Source organism: Mauremys reevesii, linkage group 13, assembly GCF_016161935.1.
Source record: "Mauremys reevesii isolate NIE-2019 linkage group 13, ASM1616193v1, whole genome shotgun sequence".
In the NCBI taxonomy this organism is placed as follows: domain Eukaryota; kingdom Metazoa; phylum Chordata; order Testudines; family Geoemydidae; genus Mauremys; species Mauremys reevesii.
In genome coordinates, this window is record NC_052635.1 from 9,226,102 (window position 1) to 9,240,170 (window position 14,069).

At 43.3% G+C, this 14,069-nt stretch overlaps 1 protein-coding gene across 1 annotated transcript; it reads left to right on the forward strand.

Annotated features, from left to right (window-relative positions):
* Nucleotides 1-889: 889 nt before the first annotated feature.
* Nucleotides 890-1,825, forward strand: LOC120379935 (olfactory receptor 13G1-like). The gene has a single exon (XM_039497449.1). It carries the CDS (start codon nt 890-892, stop codon nt 1,823-1,825), a length of 936 nt encoding a protein of 311 aa, XP_039353383.1.
* The last annotated feature ends 12,244 nt before the right edge of the window (nt 1,826-14,069 follow it).

The following is a 14,069-nucleotide window of genomic DNA, read 5'->3' on the forward strand; positions in this document are numbered from 1 at the left end:
ATTGACTTCAGTGGAGATACTCCTGATTTTCTGCAGCAGGAGTAAGAGGAAAATCAGGAGAAGCAGTAATTTAGTTACAAGATTAGAGAAGTCTGAAGACAGTAAATTGAGACTTTAATTGTAATGCAGTAAGGAGTATTTGTCATATCATGTGAATGCCATTCCTAAGAATCAAGCAACATGTTTATTCTGCCATGAAGCTTGATCTTCAAAATGAAATTTTGGTGGGTACGATTCCCCTCTTGTTTGCACAAGCTGTACACCTGTGCAACTCCAGTGAGCGGATAATCTGCCCCACTGACTGTAGTGGAGTTGCGCCTGATTTACACTACAATGAGTTAAACAGAACTCAGGTTATTTTATTGTGCATCTTGATTTTACCTAAATGTATATGTTATGACGTTATGTTTTGTAGTATATATGTTGTATGTGTTACATATATTGAAAGTGTCCTATATTGCAAGAGATCCATTTTGTGAAATTAATTTAGAAAGTGGAATCTTGGTTTTTAATATGACTTCTGATATATGATTGATTTTTGAGATCATATTGTGAATTTCTATCTCATGCGGTTTATGTAAACATATCGACTGACATCATGAACCTTTATCTGAGAACACTGAGAGTGTTATTTTTCCCTTCTCTACCTGAAAGTCAGGAGAATATAGATTCAGTAGCTCAGACAGCTTATTGTGCTAACATATTTTAATGTAGCTCAGTTTGTTAATACATTATATGAAATGTGTAGAATATCATAAGTTCTCTCTCTCTCTCTCTCTGTTTCACTGTTGGTCTGTCTAAATGATTCAATTGCCAAATTCCTATAGTTTCCGAAAAAATATCTGACAGCAACTTTAATCTTTGTTCCTACAGAGGGGACACTCAAGGAATGGAACCCAGTAACCACACCAGGGTGACCGAGTTCATCATGCAGGGGCTCTTTGACCATCCTCATCATCAGGGGCTGTTCTTTGGGCTATTCCTGTGCCTTTACACAGCTGTTGTCATGGGCAATTCCCTGATAATTGCAGCTATTGTCCTCCATCCACCTCTCCACACCCCCATGTACTTCTTCATTGCCAACTTGGCTGTGGTTGACATTTTCTGCACCTCTTCAGTTCTTCCCAAGATGATGAAAAACCTGATGCAGGAGAAGAAAACGATCTCTTTTGATGGCTGCATGGCCCAGCTCTTTGCTTTCACTTTGTCTGGGGGGACGGAGCTTGTGCTCCTCACTGCCATGTCATATGACCGGTATGTAGCCATCTGTCATCCCTTGCGCTATGTCAACCTCATGACCAAGAGAGTTTGCATTAATTTAACAGTTGGTGTCTGGGCTGTCAGTATTATCAATTCATTGGTGCACACACTGCTTATGCTGCGTCTGGATTTCTGTGGATCCAAACTCATTCAGCATTTCTTCTGTGAGATCCCTCCATTACTGGCACTGTCCTGCAGCTCCATCTACTTCAATGAAATCATGATCTTCATTGCAAACACCTTCCTGGCTATGGGGAACTTCCTGCTGACCACAGTGTCATATAGCTTCATCATCATCACCATCCTGAAAATCCAGAGCTTCAAAGGGAAGCAGAGAGCCTTCTCCACCTGCTCCTCCCACCTGCTCGTGGTCACCTTGTTCTACTCTTCCATCATCTACACCTACATCCGGCCAAACTCCAGTGACTCTCTCGCTAAAGACAAGATAGCAGCCATAATGTACACACTGGTGATTCCCACCATGAACCCTTTGATCTACACTCTACGTAATAAGGAGGTCAAAGTGGCCTTTGGGAAAATCCTTTCATTCAGGAAAAAATCATAAAATATCAGGGTTGGAAGGGACCTCAGGAGGTCATCTAGTCCAACCCCCTGCTCAAAGCAGAACCTGTCCCGAACTATTTTTTTGCCCCAGATCCCTAAATGGCCCCCTTAAGAATTGAGCTTACAACCCTGGATTTAGTAGGCTGATGCTCAAACCCCTGAGATATCCCCCCCCTCCCCACAAATAATAATTTTGTCAAGAGTGAACCTGATTCTGACCTTCCTTGTTCCTGCTCGGCCAAGTCACGGTGGTGCAAATTATTACAGAACTATGGACTTCAGTAGACATACATTTGCACTAAGGTTGATTTAATTTGATGGAATTTCAATGATTAACACCAGCGGAAGAAGTATTGAATTGACTGCAGGGGGCTAAGCTGATTTACAGCAGGTGGGATCTGACCCATCTGACTTCATTGGAGCTATGTTGAGTCACACTATCTGAGTAAGGCCCATAGAGCCAGATTTTTAAAGGAATTTAGCTAGCTAGTGAGATTTTCAAAAGCATCTAGATTCATAAAATTCAATTATTTCAATTGGTGTTAGATGCTGAGGTGCTTCTGAATATTCCATTAGGTGCTATATAGCTATAAAGATCTTGTCCATTGTGTAGCAAATTACTGTGCATGCAGCCTCATTGAATCACAGCATTATATTATACCCCCTATGTGTAAGTATGATAAAAATAAAACTCATTTTCTTTGTGTTCTTTTTTTCTGGTGAGATTTACATTTCAAACATATATCTGTTTAGATCTGGAGGTCTCCTGGCCATGTGTCATGGACTTAAGTCATAGATTTTAATAGAACTATTTTATGAAAATACGTTTTTTATCTTACTATAAAAATATACTTCTCAGTATCAGAAATTGGGTATTTTCAAAAGATTTGTTCTGCTTATAAGGCAATGTTTCAATCTCAACAATAGAGACAATATTAATGAAAATGTTGCTCACTGTTACCACAAGAAATAGTTCCCCGAGATCAGAGGTTTCATGTCCAATTATTGCTGCTGACTCATCTTATAACCCCCAGAATTAAATAACTTTTTGATCTTTAATTAAAGTTCCAGAAAAAAGAAACTTAGGAAAATAAAAAACAAATACAGTCCCTGTATTTTTTACAAATTAAAATATTAAGAAAAGATTTCATGGCAACAGTTACCAGTATTCTCTTTACATTTAGCCATATAGAGTTTTTTATATGTAAATCCTCTGTTTATGTGTGGTTGAGGATGGCCATTGTGCAGGAGACAGTGTTTTTAAGTTGATGTCAGTGGGAATACCCTGAATGGATAACATTGAAATGTAGATAAGGTGTATACAAAAGTTATTGGTCCTTACATGATACCTAAGATTAAACTGTGCAGTGTGGAACATGAGTTCGAACTGTGATATCTCCCTGAACCTAAACCATTGTTTCTGGGTTGGGCTGGAATGGGCATAGAGCTATCACATGCATAATAAAGTAACTTGAGTGATGAGCTGGAGTGGAACGGAGTTCCTGGTTCCAAGAGAACTGGTTGATGTTTTCTCCTAGAACTTGACAAGATGTTCTGGATAAGATAAGTGGAGAAGGACTTGGAGGGAATCCCAACTGAAAGCAGGGAAGGACAATGATACTTAAGGGAGGGAGTGACATCAGGAAACCACAGCTCATATTCCAGGTTTTATTTTGGATTTAACCCAAAACAGTGGAAGGTGTGTGGCTGATGTCTGTTTGGCCAGTTTTATCAAAACACATTTCAGAATCTAGACACAGAAGGCTTAACAGTATCATGGTGGATCCAGGGTCTCGGCAGTTGGTGGAGTCGGCAGCCACAATGGTAAAGCTCTCTCCTTCCAGTCTACCCATCATCCTCTGATCCCACGCAGTCACCCCGCCCTCCTGGATGAGTGATATTCCAGAAGGTGCGGCAGCCTCATCCCATCAACATTCTCCAACTGTGAACATTTCCACTCATTTCCACTCATTTCTCAACTTTCTGGGGCATGTTTTCATGACAATCTTTAAATGTAGCAGGAGCCTTGAAGACCATGTAGCACAGTTCTTTACACTGCAGAATGCCAGTTTGTACCACTCTATTTGTGTCCATCTTTTGTTCACTTTTATACACTGTGGCAGAGCTCTGACTTTGCTCCCGTGGGTCCTGCGCTTCTAGGTGGTTTACGCTAGCCTCAGTGGCTCACTGTGACCCTCCATGTAGCCCTTCTCTCTCTAGGGCCAGGATTACAGTCTACTGAGCCCTTTTCAACATAGGCTGCAAGGAGGTTGGTGAGAGAACTCCCACAGTCTCTGTTCAGCCTCCTGTCCTGACAGGGACCTGACTTCCCTTCCCAGGAGCTGTTCCTGCAGTGGTGGGTTGGGGGGAACCCGAGCCCGCCCTCTACTCCGGGTTCCAGCCCAGGGACCCTAATGGTAGCAGCTGTTGGCAGCCAACCTTTCACTGCCAGAGTTGCTACATTTCCCTGGGCCTGGGCCACTTCCCCACAGCTCTCCTGCTTCTCCCTTCTTCACCCTACCCTTAGGGCTCCTTTAACGATGGTTTGAGGGTGTCTTCAGTAACCAGCCCTTCAGCTGCACTTCCTCTCCTCTGGCTCCCTGGCTCTCCTCTGCCTGACTGGTGTGAGCCCTTTTTATAGTATCAGCAGGGCCTTAATTAGAGTCAGGTGGTCACATTAACTGAATGGCCTCACCTGACTCTTTTCAGGTTAATTAGAGTCAGGTGTTCTCATTAGCCTGGAGCAGCCCCTGCTCTGGTCAGTCAGGGAACAGAAAACTGTTAATCCAGTGGCCAGTATATCTGCCTTCTGCTATTCTGCTGTACCCAACTGACCTGGGTCTATTACAACACATAGTGCAACCAGATGAGTTGGGTTTTTTTCTTGAAATTCTTATAATATAGGCCTCTGACCAACAGGACTTGCTTCATTGATATCCATGGAGCTATGCCACCTTACACTAACATAGATCTAGCCTTGTTTTTTAGGTCAAATCCCTGGATTCCTCCTCACTGACAATTTTTAAATCCAGAATTGGTGTTTTCATTTTTTTTTTCAAGATATTCTCTAATTCAAACAAAAGTTAATTTGGGGCATTTTCATGGCCTTTGTTATTCAGGAGGTCAGATTAGATTATCACAATGGCCCTTTCTTGCCTTATGATGTTTTAATTTATGACTCTACAACTCTGTTATATATGGGTCTATTGAGCCTAATTCTCACTTACACTGACAGTAATTTACATCACTCTGGCAGTGGAAAAGGGATTTAAAATGGGAGTAAGTTATATTTAGGCCAGTTGTACACTACAGAACTATACGGGTATAATTAAGTCACTATGTTAATGGGAGAGTTTCTCCAGTTTACATAGCTAATGCCTCTTGGGGAGGTGGATTAACTATTCCAACAGGAGAAGGTCTCCTATGGCCTACTTCCATTTTAGAGCTGCTCGTGAAGAGACGCTCTTAGGCTCACTTTGAGGTTCCTTTATATTACTGGAATGGAGGAAAATTGCCTTACAGTAGATTCACAAAAGGATGTATGCATCTTTGCTGGCACTTTTGGTTCTTAAATCCCGGAATCAAGCATCATTGGTATTCAGCTGCTGAAAATCTGTGGGCTCCTAAATTCAGTCAGCACCTAGGTTTTTTCAGATGAATTTCCATAAGCAATTAGGGGTATGCATACTGCTCTGCAGTGTAGGTATCTGGACACCTTAGTCCTAGAGAAATTCATGAAGCAAGGAATATGTTCTTCTGCCTGACTTGCTTATATGGCTGCAATTCTCCCCAAAGGTGCACCTGAATACTACCCACACTTAGTCTGAGGAAGTCTTGCCTGTGCTTGCCAAGCACTAGATCCCTGTGTCCACCAGCCACAGGCAACACAGTCATTCCCCTCTTAGCCCATGCAGGCTCCACTGTCCCTCTCATGGAGCCATGGAGCCCTCCAAGCTTCCCCCTGGAGTATCCACTGGACCTTCACAGATTCACCACTCCCCAGTGAGCAGGATCCTCAACGGTGCAAATCCCCAAACTCCATTGGTTTCATTGGAGCTAGGCTGAATTAGAGTAACTCAGGGCCGGCCAATATTTCATGCATATGTTACCAGGGTTAGCAAGAGTACAGACATGCTAATGAATGGATCATTCAATTAGTATGATTCACAGCTGACTTGCACTTGTGTAACCAGTAATCTTTGTGAAAAGCCGCCATGATTATCCTCTTAGCCAGTGATTTTTCTAGGTGCCCAAAAGTTAGGGGTGACAACCCTCAGGCCTGGTCTCCACTACAAGTTTATCTCGAATTTAGCAGCATTAAACTGAATTAACCCTGCACTCATCCACACAATGAAGCCCTTTACTTTGATATAAAGGGCTCTGAATATCGATATCTGTACTCCTCCCCAACGAGGGGAGTAGCGCTGAAATCGGTATTGCCATTTTGAATTAGGATTAGTGTGGCTGCAATTCGACGGTATTGGCCTCTGAGAGCTATCGCACAGTGTACCATTGTGACCGCTCTGGACAGCAATCTGAACTCGGATGCACTGGCCAGGTAGACAGGAAAAGCCCCGCAAACTTTTGAATTTCATTGCCTGTTTGCCCAGCTTGGAGCGCTGATCAGCACCGGTGACCATGCAGTCCCAGAATCAAAAAAGAGCTCCAGCATGGATCATACGGGAGATACTGAATCTGATCTCTGTATGGGGAGATGAATCTGTTCTATCAGAACACCGTTCCAAAAGAAGAAATGCCAAAAGATTTGAAAAAATCTCCAAGGCTATGATGGACAGAGGCCACAACAGGGTCTCAACACAGTGCTGCATGAAACTTAAGGAGCTGAGACAAGTGTACCAGAAAGCCAAAGAATCAAATGGACAAACACAGAGGGAGGAGCGACTGACGACTGAAGCTATCCCACAGTTCCTGCGCTCTCCAAAAACCATTTGAATTCTTGGCTGAGCTCCCAAATCCTGAAGGGTCAAAAACATTGTCGCGGGTGGTTCAGCGTATATGTCTTCAGCCCCCTTCCCCCCCCACACCCCGCCCTATGAAAGCAAAGGGGAAAAAATAATTTCTCGCCTTTTTTCAATGTCACCGTATGTCTACTAGATGCTGCTGGCAGATACGGTGCTGCAGCGCTACACAGCAGCATCCCCTTGCCTTGCCTTGCGGATGGCAGACGGTACAGTAGGACTGATATCAGTCATCATCATCCTGTGGGTTCTCCTGGCTGGCCTCGGTGAGGTCGGCCGGGGGCGCCTGGGCAAAAATGGGAATGACTCCAGGTCATTTAAGTTTTGTCTAATGGAGATTCAGTCCTGCCTGGAATATCATGGCAGCTGGAGGCTTCTTCCTCAGGCTGCTCTCCCAGTCAGCAGCACCGCGTGGTCACACTTACCCCAGCCTGCTCCTTGCTACCAGGGCTCACAATCAGATACTTAGACCTCTACATTTTGCTGCAAATAAAAAAATTAAGCTGTCATTTAGAACTGTCTCCCAACATACATATCCTGAGACATTTTGTATTTTACCAGTGTCAACCAAAGGCCCACACACAAATGGAGATTCAATCCTGCCTGTGCTTCTATTCTAGTGCTTGTCACAGATTCCCATTTTCAGCTATAGGCTGAGCAAGAGAAGAATGGTGGTTCACTCTACTTCACTGTAAGCCAACCGCCCTCCCCTCCCACCCTTGATCTCTGCTTGCAATAAAGTCAGTGTTGTTTCTTATTCATGCATTCTTTATTAATTCATCACACAAATGGGCAGATAACTGCCATGGTAGCCCAGGAGGGGTGGGGGAGGAGGGAAGCAATGGGTGGGATTGTTGCAGGGGCACCCCCTAGAATGGCATGCAGCTCATCATTTCTGCGGGATGTCTGGGGCTCTGACCCAGAGCGGCCGTTTGCCTCTCTGGTTCTTTAGTAGGCTTGCCTGATATTCTAGGCAGGACTGACTCTTCATTAGACAAAACTTAAAGAAGAGAATGACCTGGGGAGTCATATCCATTTTTGTCCAGGCACCCCTGACTGACCTCACCGAGGCCAGCCAGGAGCACCCATGACAGCAGCCGACGGTACAGTATGACTGGTAACTGTCATTGCCGACTTGTAAAGCAGCAGACGGTACAGTTGGGCTGGTAACTATCTTTGCTAACGTGCAAAAGGCAAGGGGATGCTGCTGTGTAGCGCTGCAGTACCGCATCTGTCAGCAGCATTCAGTAGACATATGGTGACAGTGAAAAAAGGCTGAACGGGCTCCATGGTTGTCAGGCTATGGCGTCTGCCTGGGCAATCCAGGGAAAAGGGCGCGAAATGATTGTCTGTCGTTGCTTTCATGGAGGGAGGATTGACTGATGACATTTACCCATAACCACCTGAGACAAGTTTTTGGCCCCATCAGGCATTGGGATCTCAACCCAGAATTCCAATGGGCAAGGGAGACTGTGGGAACTATGGGATAGCTATGGCATAGCTACCCACAGTGCAATGCTCCAGAAGTCGATGCTATCCTCGGTACACGGACGCATGTCACTGAATTAATGTGCTTAGTGTGGCCACGTGCACTTGACTTTATACAATCTGTTTCCAAAAATCGATTTCTGTAAAATCAGAATAATCTCGTAGTGTAGACATACCCTCAGTGTTGCAACACCTAAGTCCCTTTGTGATTCCAGCCATAGTGTAAATGGAAATCAAGAACATTAAACCAGATTTCCCCACTCATTTACACCACCAGTATCATTTCACATCCACTTTGCATTCCTGATTTAATTCACTTCTCACTTTCAGTGGTTTGAATCTGAAATAAATTCAAAGCAAGCAATGGAACTGATTCTCCAACAACTTTTATCTTGTGTTGGTGAGCACAACTGCGCTGCTCTGGTGTGAACCTGCTGTAGGTGAGAGGAGAATCCTGGTGACATTTCACAGAAATAGTCTATATGCTTAGAATGAAGAATTCTACCAGACCTTTTTCCATGTGCCCAGTGTGTGAAGAGGGAAAGGCAAACAGAAGTAACCTTTACATTTCTGAAGGAGGATCAAATAGAGTCAATGCAACAATAAGCCAGTTCCCTGTAAAGGAGATGGTTAGAAAGACCAGGAATAGGGATAGCCTCACATCCCATTGACAGATGAATCCCAGTAACATGAATTCTTCCACCACTATCTCCATTATCCTTGAAACTTGAGAGAAGTATAAAGGTTAGAGATATGGTGGCTCAAATACTATATCAGCCATAAATTAAAGGCACCTTACAGATAGATAGATAGAATAGATAGATGCCATGACGGTTTCAATATTTTTATAGATAACAATTGAAAACAATATTAGAATTGTAAAAGCAGCAAAGAGTCTTGTGGCACCTTATAGACTAACAGACGTTTAGTCGGATGCATGTGCCACAAGACTCTTTGCTGCTTTTACAGATCCAGACTAACATGGCTACCCCTCTGATACTTAATATTAGAATTGTTACTGATTTTTTGTTTATTGAAAAATGGGGCTTTGGTAAATGATAATTGTCAAATATTATAAATTAATACTGTAAATAAAAGGGTATGCTGAGCCAGGTAACCATAGGCTGGTTAGCTTGATATAAATCCTGGGCAATGTAAGGGAAACGTTGATATAGGATTGAACTGATAAAGCATTAAAGGATAGTAATATAACTAAAATAGACATAATTCGAACAAAGTGTGTACTGGGCAGCACAGTAGGGGGAGAAGGTGACCAGCTCTCTGTGGAGAAAGAAGTGGTTTGGGACTATATAGAAAAACTGGACGAGCACAAGTCCATAAGGCTGGATGCGCTGCATCCGAGGGTGCTAAAGGAGTTGGTGGATGTGATTGCAGAGCCATTGTCCATTATCTTTGAAAACTCATGGTGAATGGGGGAGATCCCGGATGACTGGAAAAAGGCTAATGTAGTGCCCATCTTTAAAAAAGGGAAGAAGGAGGATCCGGGGAACTACAGGCCAGTCAGTCTCACTTCAGTCCCTGGAAAAATCATGGAGCAGGTCCTCAAGGAATCAGTTCTGAAGCACTTAGAGGAGAGGAAAGTGATCAGGAACAATCAGCATGGATTCACCAAGGGCAAGTCATGCCTGAATAACCTAATTGCCTTCTATGAGGAGATAACTGGGACTGTGGATGAGGGGAAAGCAGTGAGTGTGTTATTCCTTGACTTTAGCAAAGCATTCAATACATTCTCCCACAATATTCTTGCCAGCAAGTTAAAAATGTATGGGCTGGATGAATGGACTATAAGGTGTATAGAAAGCTGGCTAGATCGTCAGGCTTAATGGGTAGTGATCAATGGCTCCATGTCTAGTTGGAAGCTGGTTTCAAGCAGAGTGCCCCAAGGGTCAGTCCTGGGGCAGTTTTTGTTCAATATCTTCATTAATGATCTGGAAGATGGTGTGGACTGCACTCTCAGCAAGTTTGCAGATGACACTAAATGTGGAGGAGTGGTAGATATGCTGGAGGATAGGGATAGGATACAGAGGGACCTAGACAAAATAGAGGACTGGGCCAAAAGAAACCTGATGAGATTCAAAAAGGACAAGTGCAGAGTCCTGCACTTAGGATGGAAGAATCCCATTCACTCTTACAAACTAGGTACCGAATGGCTAGGAAGCAGTTCTGCAGAAAAGGACCTAGGGGTTATAGTGGACGAGAAGCTGGATATGAGTCAACAGTGTGCCCTTGTTGCCAAGAAGGCTAACGGCATTTTGGGCTGTATAAGTAGGGGCATTGCCAGCAGATTGAGGGACGTGCTCATTCCCCTCTATTCGACATTGGTGAGGCTTCATCTGGAGTACTGTGTCCAGTTTTGGGCCCCACACTACAAGAAGGATGTGGAAAAATTGGAAAGAGTCCAGCGAAGAGCAACAAAAATGATTAGGGGGCTGGAGCACATGACTTATGAGGAGAGGCTGAGGGAACTGGGATTGTTTAGTCTGCAGAAGAGAAGAATGAGGGGGGATTTGATAGCAGCTTTCAACTACCTGAAAGGGGGTTCCAAAGAGGATGGCTATAGACTGTTCTCAGTGGTAGCAGATGACAGAGGAAGGAGTAATGGTCTCAAGTTGCAGTGGGGGAGGTTTAGGTTGGATATTAGGAAAAACTTTTTCACTCAGAGAGTGGTGAAGCACTGGAATGGGTTACCAAGGGAGGTGGTGGAATCTGCTTCCTTAGAGGTTTTTAAGGTCAGGCTTGACAAAGCCCTGGCTGGGATGATTAGTTGAGGATTGGTCCTGCTTTGAGCAGGGGGTTGGACTTGATGACCTCCTGAGGTCCCTTCCAAACCTGATATTCTATGATTCTATGATTTCTAGTGCTTTAGATTTCCCATGCACCTCTTTAGTCAAATTAGGGGCTTATTTTTAGAAGTGCACCCATGGCACCTTTTAAAGGGAACAGGAGTGGTTGCTTCTTATAATTGACACTTGAAGATCATTGTATCTACAGAGATGGGAAATTTTACTGCGCACTCAGGGTCAGATTCTGCTATGACAGCACTCCCATGGCACCTTGTTTGAACTTCATTGAGTATATCATTCAGTGTGGCATAGAACACCTACCTTTCCAAATTTGCTCTTGTCCTCAGTTTCCTGTGATATGTAATTCAGGGTGCCCGTATTAATCTCCACACCCTGAAATGATAACAAAAATACAAAGTATTTTAAAAAAATTCACCATCCATAGCAGTGAATTTCAAGCCATGATTATGCAATTATAATATAAAATGTGTTCTTTTTAATTCAGCTATGCAGATTGAAGCTAATTTTAAATAATGCTCATGTAAAAATAGATTGAAAAATAACACTCAAAACTAAATCATTCAGCTTTGATCTTTAGTAAGCCTTGTGTTATCAGTGAAACTTTTCATGTTACAATGCACACTGCAAATATGTATAAATAGCTTATAAATACTGATAATTACATTTGAATTTTTTGTCAGTGAATACAATAATCTCAGCCATAGTTCATAAGCAGCTAAAAAAAGTTATGTCATATATTTAAAAAAAATGATTTTCAGAAGTGTAAGCATTATCAGGTATCTCTGATGAGACCATGCCACACCTGGTGGCTGAGATTTGTGGCTTTGTCCTCACATACAACCATTTCAGATTTGGAGACAACTTATACCTTCAAGTCAGCGGCACTGCTATGGGTACCCGCATGGCCCCACAGTATGCCAATATTTTTATGGCTGACTTAGAACAATGCTTCCTCAGCTCTCGTCCCCTAGCACCCCACTTCTACTTGCACTGCATTGATGAAATCTTCATCATATAGACCCATGGGAAGGAGGCCCTTGAAGAATTCCACCTGGTTTTCAACAATTTCCTCTCCACCATCAACCTCAGCCTGGACCAGTCCACACAAGAGATCCACTTCCTGGACACTACAGTGAAAATCAGTGATGATCACATAAACATGACCCTATGCCAGAAACCTACTGACTGCTATACTTACCTACATGCCTCCAGCTTCCATCCTGGACACATCACACGATCCATTGTCTACAGCCAAGCACTAAGATACAACCAAATTTTCTCCAATCCCTCAGACAGAGACAGACACCTACAAGATCTTTAACAAGCGTTCTTAAACTACAATACCCACCTGGAGAAGTGAGGAAACAGATTGGCAGAGCAAGATGGGTACCCAGAAGTCACCTACTACAGGACAAGCCCAACAAGGAAAATAACAGAACACCACTGGCAATCACATACAGCTTCCAGCTAAAACCTCCCCAGCACATCATCAACGATCTACAATCTATCCTGGAAAATGATCCCTCATGCTCACAGACCTTGGGAGGCAGGCCAGTCCTCCCTTACAGATAGCCCCCCAACCTGAAGCAAATACTCATCAGCAATTACACACCACACCACAGAAACACTAACCCAGGAACCAATCCCTGTAACAAACCTACAGTGTTGCCTACTCTGTCCCCATATCTACTCTAGCGACACCATCAGAGGACCCAATTACATCAGTCACACTATCAGGGACTCATTCACCTGCACATCTACTAATTTGATATATGCCATCATGTGCCAGCAATGCCCCTCTGCCATGTACATTGGCCAAGCCAAATAGTCTCTACATAAAAGAATAAATGGACACAAATTGTACATCAGGAATGGTAACACACAAAAGACAGTAGGAGAACACTTCAATCTCCCTGGACATTTTATAGCAGATTTAAAAGTAGCCATACTTGAACTAAACATCTTCAAAAACAGACTTCAAAGAAAAACTGCAGAGCTACAATTAATTTGCAAACTTAACACCATTAATTTTGGCTTGAATAGGAACTGGGAGTAGCTGGCTCACTACAAAAGCAATTTTCCCTCTCCTGGTATTGACACCTCCTCATCAATTATTGGGAGTGGACTACATCCACCCTGATTGATTTGGCCCTGTCAGCACTGGTTATCCACTTGTAAGGTAATTCCATTCCCTTCATGTCTCAGTATAATAATGCCTGTGTCTGTAACTTTCACTCCATGCATCTGAAGAAGTGTTTTTTTTACCAACGAAAGCTAATGCCCAAATAAATCTGTCAGTCATTAAGGTGCCACTGGACTACTCATTGTTTTTGTGGATACCGACTAACATGGCTATCCCTCTGATACTTGAGGGAGGATAGATGGCAGGGTGAGCTCATGGACCACAGATGGTATTGCAAACTATGGCTCAGGGATTGCAGTTGAGAATATGCAACAGAAAAAATCACCACCGAACAGAGCTGGTGGTCTCTCTTAATAAAAAACACTGAGATCTGAATCAGCAAGCTGCATTTTGGTGCTGGTGCAGCTGATACCTGATCTCCATGAACAGCATAGAGAATCACACATACACACTCATCAACACTAGCACAGTAATCTCCATACTGAGAATACACTCTGAAAAGGAAGCTATAAAGCCTTCTTCACCTGCAGCTCCTTTTTTTTTTGTGGGATAGGATGCTCTCCATATGGAAGTCTCAAACAAGCCTCCTTGGTGGTTCGAGTCAGGCTGATCTCCATTCAGTACAGCTGTCATAAATATAAAAGGAAGGGTAATAACCTTTTTGTATGCAATAATATAAAATCCCTCTTGGCCAGAGGTACAGGATCACTTACCTATAAGGGGTTAATCAGTTCAATTAACCTAGTTGGCACCTGACCAACAGGATCAATGGGGAAAGAAGATACTTTCAAATCTGGGGGGGGACGGGGG

Coding starts and splice junctions, on each gene's coding strand:
- LOC120379935 (XM_039497449.1), top strand. CDS start 890: ATGGAACCCAGTAACCACACCAGGGTGACCGAGTTCATCATGCAGGGG.